Source organism: Lissotriton helveticus, chromosome 9 (assembly GCF_964261635.1).
Source record: "Lissotriton helveticus chromosome 9, aLisHel1.1, whole genome shotgun sequence".
In the NCBI taxonomy this organism is placed as follows: domain Eukaryota; kingdom Metazoa; phylum Chordata; class Amphibia; order Caudata; family Salamandridae; genus Lissotriton; species Lissotriton helveticus.
In genome coordinates, this window is record NC_136070.1 from 20,770,390 (window position 1) to 20,785,044 (window position 14,655).

General features: G+C 49.8%; 1 protein-coding gene across 2 annotated transcripts in view; it reads left to right on the forward strand.

Annotated features, from left to right (window-relative positions):
• Positions 1-14,655, forward strand: part of PPP2R3C (protein phosphatase 2 regulatory subunit B''gamma) — a 128,919-nt gene that overhangs the window by 16,462 nt on the left and 97,802 nt on the right. For both annotated transcript variants that reach the window (XM_078659376.1, XM_078659375.1), the window contains exons 2-3: positions 646-770; positions 5,243-5,347. In XM_078659376.1, the coding sequence (XP_078515502.1) occupies positions 681-770; positions 5,243-5,347 (195 nt within the window). In that variant the 5' untranslated portion in view covers positions 646-680. The remainder of the gene's footprint in view (positions 1-645; positions 771-5,242; positions 5,348-14,655) is intronic.

The window sequence follows — 14,655 nt, forward strand, 5'->3', positions numbered from 1 at the left end:
GAATCCCATTGTCCGTTACCAAAACATCAGGACTGCCTTAATGGGAAAAAACTTATTTTACTACCTGCGAAATAGCCTCAGTGGAAAATTTCACTTCCAGCCAAATTTCTTTCTGCACCTCTTTTGCCTGGTTCTGCAGCTCTCTTGCCTCTTGCTGCAGTTCTCCTGCCTTCTTCACCTCTGTTGGTTCTTTCTGCACTTCTCTTGCCTCATTATGCACATTTCTTACTCTTTCTGCACTTCTCTTGTTTTTTTCAGCAATTCTCTTGCTTCTTTCTGTACTTCTCTTGCCTGTTTCTTTATTGAAATGGGAAGTTTAAAGGTGTGCCTGCTCTCATGACTGAGGTATATGTCTATTTGTACATGTATTCTCACGTGTTATTCATATGAAGATGGTAGCTTAAAAAGCGACTAGCTTCTCTTATAAGTGGTCAAATCTTCTTAGTTCTGCTCTGTCATTTGTTTGCACAGGCAGACCGTAATGGTATAAAATATAGTTAATGATAAAACCTCAGCGTCCCTATTGTATGAACCAGGATAACCTTAGTTTGGAAGTGTGTGTCTGTCTTGTACACGCGCCCTCTCCTGAGATTTCTAGCGCAGCATCAAGTCTGAGCTTCTGACTTTCTGTACATTTATCAACAGCTAAAAGAAGTGAACAGGAGTTAAAAGATGAAGAAATGGAATTGTTTACCAAATTCTATAACGAGTGGAAAGGAAACAAAAGTGGCCGCACATCCTCCCAGAACATTCCACGATTCTACTATAGGGTAAGGAGTACAATGCACAGGTGTGGTGGTGGGGTAAAGGGAAGATGTGGTGAAATATGAAATATTAATGTAAACACCCCAGGTGTAAATGCAAAGCAGAACAATAGCATGTTTGTAGACAAAGGGATTTGGACGGTCCTGTCTGGGTAGTAATCTACAGGAAATAGGCAAATCAAGGGGTTCTAATCTACAGGTGGTTCTAATCTACAGGAAATAAGCCAATAACCTGGGCCTGCAGCTTCTTACATGTGAGTAATGGGCAGGATGGATGGATCTTGGAGTCCGAAAATGAAACGTAATAGGCAGACTAGCAAAGCCTGATGGTCTTTACCTACATGAAATATTAGAGTGAACTTTCCTAGGAGTCCTTAGCTGCAGGGACAGTCAGTTTGAATGGACCTTGGGGATCTTATGTCAAAGAAATGGACACAGTGCTGGGTATCTAAATATGCTATAACTAAAGAATGAATTATTGCACAGCTGTATACACTGTGCTAGGTTTCTTACTTTCAGTAAGATGGGTCTTGGTTTGGGGGTCAGCAAGAAGTGAGTACCCAACAACAGATTTCCAGTCTTGGATTCTCCCCATGCCGAGTAAGCTCGCTTTTGTCTAGTAGAACACACAGTCCAAGCATGAGGTAATGGTGTGCTGGGTCTTTGGTCTCTTGTCAGGCTGGAAGTGGATTTGGATGTCATTAGTGTACTCCTAGAAGTCACGTGTGTGGACCGGAGGGATGATGGCCCTGGCTCAGGGCTGCACTCCTCACACACCTTCAGTGGTGACGTACCTACTTTATGACCCTGAATAATTGTAAATGTAAATGTATTGCGACTTATATAGCGCACGTATCACCCGAAGGCATCCATGCGCTTGCTTAGGGAACCCGTCCTGGTATTCCCCTGTGCGATATCCCTGCAGGGTATCTACAAGGTGAAAGCCAGGCATCCCGCAGCGAGGGACCGTAGTGGAGATTAAGCAAGCTATTGCCCAGAGTCGCAGAGTGTGACCCTGTGAGTCGAGTAGGCACTGGAGCGAGAATTGTCGAGTCCATGGAATTTTTGAGCCCGAGACCCGCCGAGGCGGGGAATCGAACCCTGGTCCACGGCCGATCTCAGCTTCCGGTGATTGGGGCGTCTTTCTCCCGTTCCTTCTCTTTTTCTCTTGTTCTTTCCTCGCCTGGGTCGCCTTTTTGTGACTGGCCTTGGTCTAAAAAATGACTCGTGGTAGTTTGCATCCTTGTTGTAGGTTGTTGGGTTTCATCTGCAGTTAGTGTTGACATTGTTTGTTGACTACTGGTAGTGGGCTGTTCAGAAGACTTCGATGTTTTTGGTACTTGTCTGGTTCTTTGTGTTGTGTCACTGTCCGATGAGGAAGTTTCTGTTTGCGAGGTATAGGTTTTGTTCACTCTTCTCCGGGCATATACCTCTGCCCAGGTATATACTTCTCCAAGACGGTAGTCCATGGTGTCTCTTTTGAATTTTCGTATCTTCCTCTCGTTTATATCCCTTGTGTATTTATCCATTTGTGTTTGGATGTCTTCCAATGTTTTAGTTAGTTCATCTTCAGATATCAATCCTGCTAATTCTGTGGATATTTCACCAATTTCCTTACACAGTTCTCCTAAAATTTTGGATAATTCCTCTATGATAAGGAGGATCAAATCTAGTGAACACTTATTCAAGATTTCGTACCATTTCTCCTGAAACTTTTTGGAATTCTTACATAAGGACGGTTTGAGGGCAATCCTTAGACCACGTGATATGCGCAAATTTTTGTGATTCTTGACTAGTGTGCTTGCGTGCATTTGTTGGTTAATCTTCCTTTTGAATAGATAAATTAGTTGTTTTATACTTTGCTCCTTAGTACGTACGTTGGACTCCTGTGAGATTTCCTCCCTGATCAAAGCGTAAATTCTGTCCGCTTCGTCTGTTTTGAATGCAAAAGTGGAGGCTCTGGCCTCAGTGCTCCTCGAAATTTCATCATAATTACTCATGCTTAGACCATGACCTATCACGATTATTATGATATGAATGACAACTGCTTGACAATATCAAGAGAACTCTGTACAACAGTCATTGGTTAAAGTGTTTTTGTTACAGTATGCGAATGGCAACATGTTACATTATTATACTTATACTATTTCTTTCAGCCATGTTATTCCCTGATGAAGGGCTATGGTAAAGCCCGAAATGCATTGGATATGACAATTTGACAATGATGCCTCATGGGAGAAAATGATAACCGTTTAAACCGAATTTAAGTTTGAAGAATAATTATAAATAAATTCATGATGAACTCTCAACAAGCTGTGTGAGGAATCCTTCTTGAAAAGGAGACACGTTAGCCCTCTCTGGGATGGTCCTAGTGAACCACTGGAACCACATCATTTGAGCCTCTAACCACTGAGCCACGCTTCTCCTCCTCTCTATAGTCTGTTTGAACTATTTTACAGCTTCTAGTAGTCACACAATTGTTTCCTCCGTACTTTCATTTGTTTCTGGGCTGATCTTCGAAATGTTTAATAATCAGTACCTGCGTTCATTGCCGCAAAGACCTTTATACACGAATATTGCGATGCAGTCTGCAATCTATGTATAATGTATACAGTGAACTTCCTACAGCGGACAAATGGTATACATTGTAATTGTATTACTTAACCAGACAAATGTACTTAATGCTGTCAATCCTGTTGTTGCCCAAACTATCAATAAAGAAATATTTGAAACAATTTTGTTTATACACCTGAAAGCTCTACTGGTCCTGCTCTAGAGCTGCATTCCAAGGCGCACGTACATCTGACATGAATGCACAAGGCAGATGGTCCTTTTGGGATGTCATACCTCATTGTGTGAGAGAACAACTCTCCTGGGGAAATGTTTTCTAGATGGCTCCTTGTGCATAGAATGAATTGGATCAGCTCATGCTTGTTCTTTGGCTTTCTTAACGGTATGTCATGGTGAACTGTATCTCACAGGGCTGCGTTGTGTAGGAGCATTGGGGCTGAGTTGTGTAGGGGTATTGGGGCTGTTTCCTTTCACAGAGCTGAGTTGTGTAGGGGTTTTGGGGCTGTTGCCTTTCACAGGGCTGAGTTGTGTAGGAGTATTGGGGCTGTTTCCTTTCACAGAGCTGAGTTGTGTAGGAGTATTGGGGCTGTTGCCTTTCACAGGGCTGAGTTGTGTAGAGTATTGGGGCTGTTTCCTTGTTTTGGTTGAGAGAAAGAAGCAACTGTTCTGTAATGTTGATCGGGCAGACTCGTGCCCCTTGAAAGTGTGACTCTGACTGATGACCAGTTACAATATTGTTTTGTTTCTTGTAATTTTGAAGAATGTGTTGCACCCACCATTTCTGAAGTTGTCCTGGAGAGCTGGAGATCAGCCAGTAAGTATCCAGAAAGACATGTTTAAGATGGCCCCAAGCAACACTACTTAGAAGCGAGGCATTTATCGCGGTTATGATGTTTCTCACAAGTGAGGGCGGGATTGTTTCATGCGAGAGGGGGGCAGAGGTACTTCTGTTTTGAGGTTCACTCTCCAAACCTGCTCATGTCAGGTTGGAAGCTCAGATTTCAGTGGGGCAGGGCGATGAGATGACAGTGAGTACTTAGGGCAGTTGATGATGGAGTCGCATATTCTATTTATTTTAGACCCAAAACTTCATGATGTCTTCCTAACATTAGGAGCCATGGGATTTGTTTGTGAGGACAGCTGGTTTGATTATCCCTTGTAAATAATTAAGATATCCCAATGTTTTGTTGGTGGGCGTCACAGATGTATTTTGAGAATCTGGTGTTTTTAGCATTTTTAAAGGCTTTGTGGACCCCCTTCTGCATGTTTTATGGCAAATCTGGTCATTTACCAGTAACAACTGGCGCTACTGGCACTCCCTCCAGATTGTAGCGGGTACATTTCAGTTCTGGCCAATTCCTTTGGTAGCTCATTATGAGAGGATTCCATTGGATGATGGTTTACTGAGCTTGTACATCCATAGCTAACTGAATGAATGACTTTAGAACACAGAACATTTTCCAACCTACATGTCCTAGGTTTTAGTCCCCCAGGTTTGCCCATTCTTTGATTCTCCTATGGAAGATGAAATATGTGCCAGTGAGTAGGTTAATAATACAAGTTATTCTACAGCACATGAGTACCCCAGCAGAAATGTATTGCTATGTTAAAGTGAAGGTAGTGTTTCAGTGTTGTCTCACTACCTTAAAACTTTGTAATTGAGGACGACCGAAAGAAATATCTAAGTCACCAAACGTCATGAAGGGAGCTGGCCTTGTTTCTGTGCTAGGTCCTGTTCAGTGACCGGGAATGTGTCTTTGATTCACCAGGGTCATCCTGTGCCAAGCTGTGTCTCACTCCTAGCGAAAGATCCAAATGAGCTTTTATCTGATGCTCGACTTGTCATTGTGTGTCATCCTGACGGAGTGAGGTCTGTGTTTTAAACTCTTGTATGCAATCTTCTCCAGCTGCCAGGGGAGGATGAAATCTTGCTGCAGAAGCTGAGGGAGGAGTCCCGGGCGGTTTTCCTGCAGAGGAAAAGCAGAGAGCTCTTGGACAACGAGGAGCTGCAGGTAAGGAGATGGAGATTGCACAGATGTTAAAACATATGCCTTTTCCTGGGAGAGTTACTTGTTCTTTGGTGCTATATATAGTCTGTGCCACATCTTAAACCGAGGTCACGTGGACAGCTTTGTAGCTTGTGCTTGCAAATAAGAGGAGTGAGTTCGGTCCAAGCATGTTTCTGAAGTAAAAATGGCATGTTGGAGTCTTATTCCTCAAGAAGCAAAGACCGTACGTGTGAAGTAGGCACGGGAACATTCATGCTGGTGATTCAGGCTAGAATCTTTTTTTGGAAGTCGGAGCGAGGAACTGCTTCTCACAGCAATCTGGTGCTGGGCTGAGAAGTTTGATTCCAACATAGCCACTGCATGGAACAGAGAGAGAAACAGCTCAGTACTGAAGTCTGGATCGGAGTAGAGGTGCTGATATTTGTGATGGGAGACAGCATGGTGACCAGAGGAAGAAACTGCTCAGAGCTAGAGCACGAGACCGAGCTGAGAGGCTGGAACCATGGTGACAACATGGAGAAGAACATCTAAGCATATAGACTAGGGGTCTGAGATGGGAGAAATCCCGAGGATCAGAGGGAGAAGCAACTCTGCTCTGGAATCGTAGATGGAACGTGGCACAGAGAAGAGAGTGAGAAACAGTTCAACATGGAGTCTGGAACTGACCAAGGATGCTGGGGTCTGAGATGGGAGACATCCTAAAGATCAGAGGGAGAAGCAGCTCCTCGTTGGAATCATGGGTAGACCTGGAACAGAGAAGAGAGTGAGAAACAGTTAAACATGGAGTCTGGAACTGACCAAGGGTGCTGGGGTCTGAGATGGGAGACACCCTGAGAATCAGAGAGAGCAGCAGCTCCTCGTTGGAATCCTGGGTAGACGTGTGTTGGACTTGGCCTTTTCCCCCCCCAAATTTTTCGCTTTTGACCCCCTTATCTAGATTGTCTCCCCCATGGGATTAAACCTGTATAGGCCATGAGTGGTGTGAGACCCCTTGTGAAAAATGTAATTACATGACATAATGTGAGCACTTGTAAAATCCCCCATTTTAAAACTGCACCTGATTGAAATGTATTGTATTTAAAATGGATGCCATGGCCCTGGGTTTTGCCACTGGACTGACATAGGTCAGCGGACTAGATAATATTACCCAGCTACCCCTAGTTTTGGAGGGAAAGCCTGGCACCCAGGGTGCTCAACCCCTCCCCTTGAGCCAGTGTGAACCAGTTATCCCCAACATTCCGGAAGGTGCTGGCTCTGTGAGGGAGGAGGGTATAAATAGGGAGAAGTGTCACCAGAGAGTCAGTCAGCGCTGGGACAAAGAAGAGAGGGGACCTGCTGTGAGGTGCTACCGCCACATGGGCCTGTGAGCTGGGCCCTGCACCCCTATAAACCCCCCCTCTGCTGTCCCCATGGGCCCCTGACAAGGGAGGGCCCCTACCCAGGTCATTGACGCTATTTGACCGGGTACCACGCCAGCGCTGTGTGAAGAAGCGCCCAGGAGGTGAGGAGTGTGCCCCTGAGGAATTGCTGTGGGACTGTCTGCCCCTCTGAAGCACCCTGGGGAAGATTATGCCCCCAAAGGAATTGTTGCTAGCTGAGGTGGTGTGAGGCCCTTTGGAAGCGCTGGGCTGTGAGGTGCCTATGGTGAAGGGCTGTGGACAGCTGACTGGCGTAAACTGTAGTATCGCCCCCTAAGCGCTGGGTGTCTAAAACTGTTGCTGCCTGGGGAGGATTGTGCCCCCAAGGGATTGGTGTGGCCCCCGAAGTGCTGTTGGCCCTGAGGACTGTGTGGGCAGAGGGAGGAGCAGTGCGCTGTGAATAGCGCCATTCTCCTGAGGAGAATCACGCTGGAGGAGCCTACCCTCGTGTCAGCGCGCTGTCCGCCATATAATTAATTAATTAAGAAGGGAGCCTACCCCTTATCGCCGCCGAAATCACCGCTGCGGCGCTGCCGAGGGGACCCCCACCGCTGTGGGCATCGTCGCGGCGGCCCCCGGTGCCAGGAGAGGGCCGCCGAAGTGAGGGAAGGGCCGCGCTAGGCCCTGAGGCCGCCGTCTACCTCATCACGTGACGGGGGCCAGGCCGCGTCATCAGCCTGCCCCCGCCGCGCACGGATTGGCCTGCGCGGCCGTGACCTTTGAAGGCCACGCAGGGATTGGCTATTGACCGGGAAGGCCAGGAGAAGCGGAATCCCAGCCCCGGGTCCCCCTGAGGTAGGAGGGGGACCCGGGTGAAGCGCTGGAGCGGGGCCCCCGTGGACGAGGGGGGAGCCCCGAGGATTGAGTGACCGGAGCGGGAGCCTACCCCGCCGGTCTGTGCCCCCACGCGAGGGGCCGGTGAAGTAGGCGGGGCCGGGGCACACTGTCGGTGCCAGCCCCGCCTCCCGACCTGAGGCGGCCGGAGCAGAGTGCCGGTGGGGCTCCCAGGAGGACGAGGGAGCCCCGAGTGAACGGCGGAAGCCGTGTAAGGAGGGGGGAAAGCCAGGCAGGCTTCTCCCCCACGAGTGCCTAGACACCGCGTGTCTCCCCGGAGGCCTTCTTGAGGCAGTGCTGAAACCCCGGGTGAGGCGAGTGTGGCCGCCCCGAGATGCAGTGAACCCCCCCCGAGCCCCCGAGAGGAGAGGGGGGGGCCCCGAGTGATGCCACAGGGAGGGAGGGGCCTCGAGGCACATTGTCGGTGCCTGCCCCCCCCCCCTGGAAAGGAGGCCTGGTCCCTAAGGAGGAGAGCCCCGGGACCCTAAGAAAGGGGCGGAGCCTAGAGGAGGCCCGAAGTCAGCAGGAGTTGTGCAACGGGGCCCCCATAGTGAAGAGGGAGCCCCGATTGCGGCGCTGAGGCCTGAGTGAGGCCTTGTTGGCCCAAGTGACCGGCGCAGATCACCGGGGAATCCTGCGACTCGAGGCACATTGTCGGTGCCTGGTCCCCCCTGCAGAGGAGACCCCAAAGGACGCCCCGCAGGACCTACTGAGCCCGGTGAGTGGGGCTTATCTTAAGTTGGTGGAGGGGGGGCAACGGGGTACATTGCCGGTGCCCGCCCCCTGGGACTGTGTTGCCTTGTCAAGCGCCCCGTTTTGCGGAGGGCACCTGTGACTTGGGCCCAGATTTGTTGAACTGCCCTAACTTTCCTGCAACTAACTGCCCTACCAGACAACTCAGGAGCAAGCCGGTTGCCCTTTTTGCATATACTGGGGTAGAGAGTCTTATTCCCCCTCATTGCAAATATAGGTACCTACCTTATGGGTTGTCCTGAGGTCCCCAGTTATAGAGGAAGTCTGGGCAAGGAAATATCTGAGGGAGTCCAGAAGTAAGGAGGGTTGTCTGCTGTGTACACCCTGATGTTTGATACCCCTTAGTTGATGGTAAAGGGAACCTAATTGAGTCCTGACAGGTGTTCCTGATCTAGGAGGAGGGCCCCTATCTGATATCTATGCTGGGCGATGTATGTTCCGCCTAGGTTGGTCAATGGATTGGCCTGATGTGTTAATCCAGGCCCTTGTTTATGTACCCGATTGATGGGCCAGATAGGCTGATTTATTGCAGGTGTTCCTGCCCATGTTATGCCGTGATGCCCTAATGTTTTCTTTCCCTAACAGGGGTTGGGTTGGTGTTAATGTGCATGATGGTTAACTATGCTAATGTAGAACTTTTGCAATTACAGCTTACCCTGTAGGATGAGAGCCTGAGTTGGCCCCGCCAGATTGGCCCCAGGTCTAGTGTTAAGTTAATCATCATTTTATCCTTTCAGCATGGACTTATGGACTCATCCCTTTTGTCCCATGTAAATAATTCCCCATGATGTATGGCTCTAGTGCCAGTTGGCGCCTTGTTGTGACAACCACTATTCTATTCCTTTTTACCTTGCAGGTTGGAGACATAACTAAACTTAATCTTTTTCCAACCAAAGGTGGTGTTGTGACTCTTTTGTGGTGTGATTGGTGTGTCGTCTGTGGGTACTGCGTGAATGCTTCACATGTCCTCGAAGTTTGGCCTGCCCGCTTGATGCCATGCTACCCCCTTGGAGATTTGGGCAACCCCCATTTCCAACAACGTGGAACAGAGAAGAGAGTGAGAAATGGTTCTGCGTGGAGTCTGGAGCTCACCAAGGATGCTGGGGTCTGAGATGGGAGAAATCCTGAGAATCAGAGAGAGCAGCAGCTCCTTGTTGGAATCCTGGGTAGACGTGGAACAGAGAAGAGAGTGAGAAACAGTTCAACATGGAGTCTGGAACTGACCAAAGATGCTGGGGTCTGACATGGGAGACGTCCTGAGGATCAGAGAGAGCAGCAGCTCCTCGTTGGAATCATGGGTAGACGTGGAACAGAGAAGAGAGTGAGAAATGGTTCTGCGTGGAGTCTGGAGCTCACCAAGGATGCTGGGGTCTGAGATGGGAGAAATCCTGAGAATCAGAGAGAGCAGCAGCTCCTTGTTGGAATCCTGGGTAGACGTGGAACAGAGAAGAGAGTGAGAAACAGTTCAACATGGAGTCTGGAACTGACCAAAGATGCTGGGGTCTGACATGGGAGACGTCCTGAGGATCAGAGAGAGCAGCAGCTCCTCGTTGGAATCATAAGTAGACGTGGCACAGAGAAGAGAGTGAGAAACAGTTCAGCATGGAGTCTGGAACTGACCAAAGATGCTGGGGTCTGAGATGGGAGACATCCTGAGGATCAGAGAGAGCAGCAGCTCCTCATCGGAAACTTGGATCGAACACTCCATGGAGAAGAGAGAGCTGTGTCATGGATTCTGTAACAGAGCAAATATATTTTGGCTTCTAGTCTTTGCAAATGTAGGAACACTGTCAAAAGAACGGTAGGAGTGCAAGTGTGGGGGTGTACTTGTCCCTTTCGGACAGGTAGTGCACTAATGAGATAAGTATTATTCCTGCAGCCTCCTGGTTATTCTCCGATCGGTGTGTCCGGGAATATGGGAGCTCTGGAGTCATTGTCTCCGACCAGGTCTCCCTCTGTATGCCTAAGACAACACAGACCTAACGGTGGTCCCTCCTTCTTGGCAGCACCTAACTGACAATAACCGCACATATTGTGTTTAGTCATCAATGGAGCGCACACCGCTAGCCCCTCCTCCGGATCACCCCTCGGGACTCTGGTACTTGTAGTTCTTTAGTGGATCACCCAGGTGGGTGCAAGTCGGTCCTTGTTGGACTGATGAATCTCTAGACCCGATACATGTCCCGGGTTTTAGGATATCGCCCGAGACATGTCTTGGGTTTCGGGATAACTTCCCTCATCAGTAGTCAAAGGCCTCGATGCCAGAACCGGCACGCAGGTGCGTCGTCCAAGAGCCCGTCGGCCCAAAGCTCAAGGGAGCCATATTGTGTTTAGTCATCAATGGAGCGCACACCGCTAGCCCCTCCTCCGGATCACCCCTCGGGACTCTGGTACTTGTAGTTCTTTAGTGGATCACCCAGGTGGGTGCAAGTCGGTACTTGTTGGACTGATGAATCTCTCTAGACCCGATACATGTCCCGGGTTTTAGGATATCGCCCGAGACATGTCTCGGGTTTCGGGATAACTTCCCTCATCAGTAGAGAAAGATCGTTAGGGGTGGAAGAGAAGGCCGCCACACAACAGTCAAAGGCCTCGATGCCAGAACCGGCACGCAGGTGCGTCGTCCAAGAGCCCGTCGGCCCAAAGCTCAAGGGAGCCATATTGTGTTTAGTCATCAATGGAGCGCACACCGCTAGCCCCTCCTCCGGATCACCCCTCGGGACTCTGGTACTTGTAGTTCTTTAGTGGATCACCCAGGTGGGTGAAAGTCGGTCCTTGTTGGACTGATGAATCTCTAGACCCGATACATGTCCCGGGTTTTAGGATATCGCCCGAGACATGTCTTGGGTTTCAGGATAACTTCCCTCATCAGTAGAGAAAGATCGTTAGGGGTGGAAGAGAAGGCCGCCACACAACAGTCAAAGGCCTCGATGCCAGAACCGGCACGCAGGTGCGTCGTCCAAGAGCCCGTCGGCCCAAAGCTCAAGGGAGCCATATTGTGCTTAGTCATCAATGGAGCGCACACCGCTAGCCCCTCCTCCGGATCACCCCTCGGGACTCTGGTACTTGTAGTTCTTTAGTGGATCACCCAGGTGGGTGCAAGTCGGTACTTGTTGGACTGATGAATCTCTAGACCCGATACATGTCCCGGGTTTTAGGATATCGCCCGAGACATGTCTCGGGTTTCGGGATAACTTCCCTCATCAATAGAGAAAGATCGTTAGGGGTGGAAGAGAAGGCCGCCACACAACAGTCAAAGGCCTCGATGCCAGAACCGGCACGCAGGTGCGTCGTCCAAGAGCCCGTCGGCCCAAAGCTCAAGGGAGCCATATTGTGTTTAGTCATCAATGGAGCGCACACCGCTAGCCCCTCCTCCGGATCACCCCTCGGGACTCTGGTACTTGTAGTTCTTTAGTGGATCACCCAGGTGGGTGCAAGTCGGTACTTGTTGGACTGATGAATCTCTAGACCCGATACATGTCCCGGGTTTTAGGATATCGCCCGAGACATGTCTCGGGTTTCGAGATAACTTCCCTCATCACTAGAGAAAGATCGTTAGGGGTGGAAGAGAAGGCCGCCACACAACAGTCAAATGCCTCGATGCCAGAACCGGCACGCAGGTGCGTCGTCCAAGAGCCCGTCGGCCCAAAGCTCAAGGGAGCCATATTGTGTTTAGTCATCAATGGAGCGCACACCGCTAGCCCCTCCTCCGGATCACCCCTCGGGACTCTGGTACTTGTAGTTCTTTAGTGGATCACCCAGGTGGGTGCAAGTCGATACTTGTTGGACTGATGAATCTCTAGACCCGATACATGTCCCGGGTTTTAGGATATCGCCCGAGACATGTCTCGGGTTTCGGGATAACTTCCCTCATCAGTAGAGAAAGATCGTTAGGGGTGGAAGAGAAGGCCGCCACACAACAGTCAAAGGCCTCGATGCCAGAACCGGCACGCAGGTGCGTCGTCAAAGAGCCCGTCGGCCCAAAGCTCAAGGGAGCCATATTGTGTTTAGTCATCAATGGAGCGCACACCGCTAGCCCCTCCTCTGGATCACCCCTCAGGACTCTGGTACTTGTAGTTCTTTAGTGGATCACCCAGGTGGGTGCAAGTCGGTACTTGTTGGACTGATGAATCTCTAGACCCGATACATGTCCCGGGTTTTAGGATATCGCCCGAGACATGTCTCGGGTTTCGGGATAACTTCCCTCATCAGTAGAGAAAGATCGTTAGGGGTGGAAGAGAAGGCCGCCACACAACAGTCAAAGGCCTCGATGCCAGAACCGGCACGCAGGTGCGTCGTCCAAGAGCCCGTCGGCCCAAAGCTCGAGGGAGCCATATTGTGTTTAGTCATCAATGGAGCGCACACCGCTAGCCCCTCCTCCAGATCACCCCTCGGGACTCTGGTACTTGTAGTTCTTTAGTGGATCACCCAGGTGGGTGCAAGTCGGTACTTGTTGGACTGATGAATCTCTAGACCCGATACATGTCCCGGGTTTTAGGATATCGCCCGAGACATGTCTCGGGTTTCGGGATAACTTCCCTCATCAGTAGAGAAAGATCGTTAGGGGTGGAAGAGAAGGCCGCCACACAACAGTCAAAGGCCTCGATGCCAGAACCGGCACGCAGGTGCGTCGTCCAAGAGCCCGTCGGCCCAAAGCTCAAGGGAGCCATATTGTGTTTATTCATCAATGAAGCGCACACCGCTAGCCCCTCCTCCGGATCACCCCTCGGGACTCTGGTACTTGTAGTTCTTTAGTGGATCACCCAGGTGGGTGCAAGTCGGTACTTGTTGGACTGATGAATCTCTAGACCCGATACATGTCCCGGGTTTTAGGATATCGCCCGAGACATGTCTCGGGTTTCGGGATAACTTCCCTCATCAGTAGAGAAAGATTGTTAGGGGTGGAAGAGAAGGCCCCCACGGTGTGCACTCCATTGATGACCAATAACCGCACATATGTTTCTTCCCCTAAGCATCAGATAAGGGGTTGTGTGCACACTGAATGGCACCCACCGCAACAGTGCCTATTTCCTAGGGAATTCAATTGAACTTTTACAACAGCAAAGGTGCACCACAAATTATAATGAACAGTATATATTCTGCAATGAGTCGCGTATGATGGTATTCCTTGAATTTCAAATCTTTATTTCATGCGTGTAAATGGAGCACCACACAGCCGACGCGTTTCATCCCACGCAGGGGACTTCTTCAGGGCTTAGGTTATATATGTTATGTTATGTTATGTTATCCGTATTTATAGAGCGCACAGATGCCCCAGCAAAGGGGCGTCCTGGCGCTGATAGAACAGAAATCCGGAACACAGGTAATACCAAAAAACAACACAACAGCCTTAGAAATCCAGTGGGAAAAGAAAGGTTTTTACAGCTCTCCTGAAAGCCAAAAGACTATCAATAGCGCGGATATACACAGGGAGGGAGTTCCACAGCTTAGCAGCAAGCACACGAAACGAGAGTCCGCCGGTTCTGGTCCTCTTAAAGCGTGGAACTGTAGCCAAATGAAGACTAGAAGACCTCAGAGAGCGAGTGGGAACATAAGGGAAAACGAGGTGCTCCAAAATCTGAGGAGACGAGTGTTTAAGAATATTAAACGAGAGGCAGAGGGATTTAAACTTAATTCGCTGGGCTACCAGCAGCCAGTGGAGCTTCTGAATAGTTTTTTTGGCTGAACAAAATCTCGGTAGGCCAACCAGAGCCCTGGAGGCAGCATTCTGCACGCGTTGGAGTCTTAAGAGTTCAGCCTGATTAGCTCCAAGCAGAAGGGAGCTTGCATAATCCAATCTGGACAGGATCGTAGCTTGTACAATAAGCTGTCTAGTAGGAGCATCAAAGAATCGGAAGGTAGATCTGAGTCTGCGGAGAGTGCCAAAACAAGTGGCAGCCACTTTTTTTGTATGGATGACAAAATTAAGTTGGGGATCAAGCCAGACCCCTAGGTTTTTAACCTCGGTGACAGGAATAGGGGTCGGGCCGAGCTCAGATGGCCACCATTTATCACCCCAAAGATGGCTCTGCTTACCGACAATGAGCACCTCGGTTTTTTTGGCGTTCAATTGAAGGTAGTTGTCCGTCATCCAATGTGCCACTGAGAGGAATCCCTCACGAAACCTGGCAAGTTCTAGGTCAGAGGCCCCACTTATTGCAACCGCCAGCTGCGTGTCGTCAGCGTAGGACACCATGGTAAGGTTCCTGCGCTTAGCGACAGCAGCCAGCGGCTGCACATAAAGGTTGAATAAAGTGGGGCTGAGGGCCGAGCCTTGCGGCACTCCCTGGTCAATGGAGTAGGGTC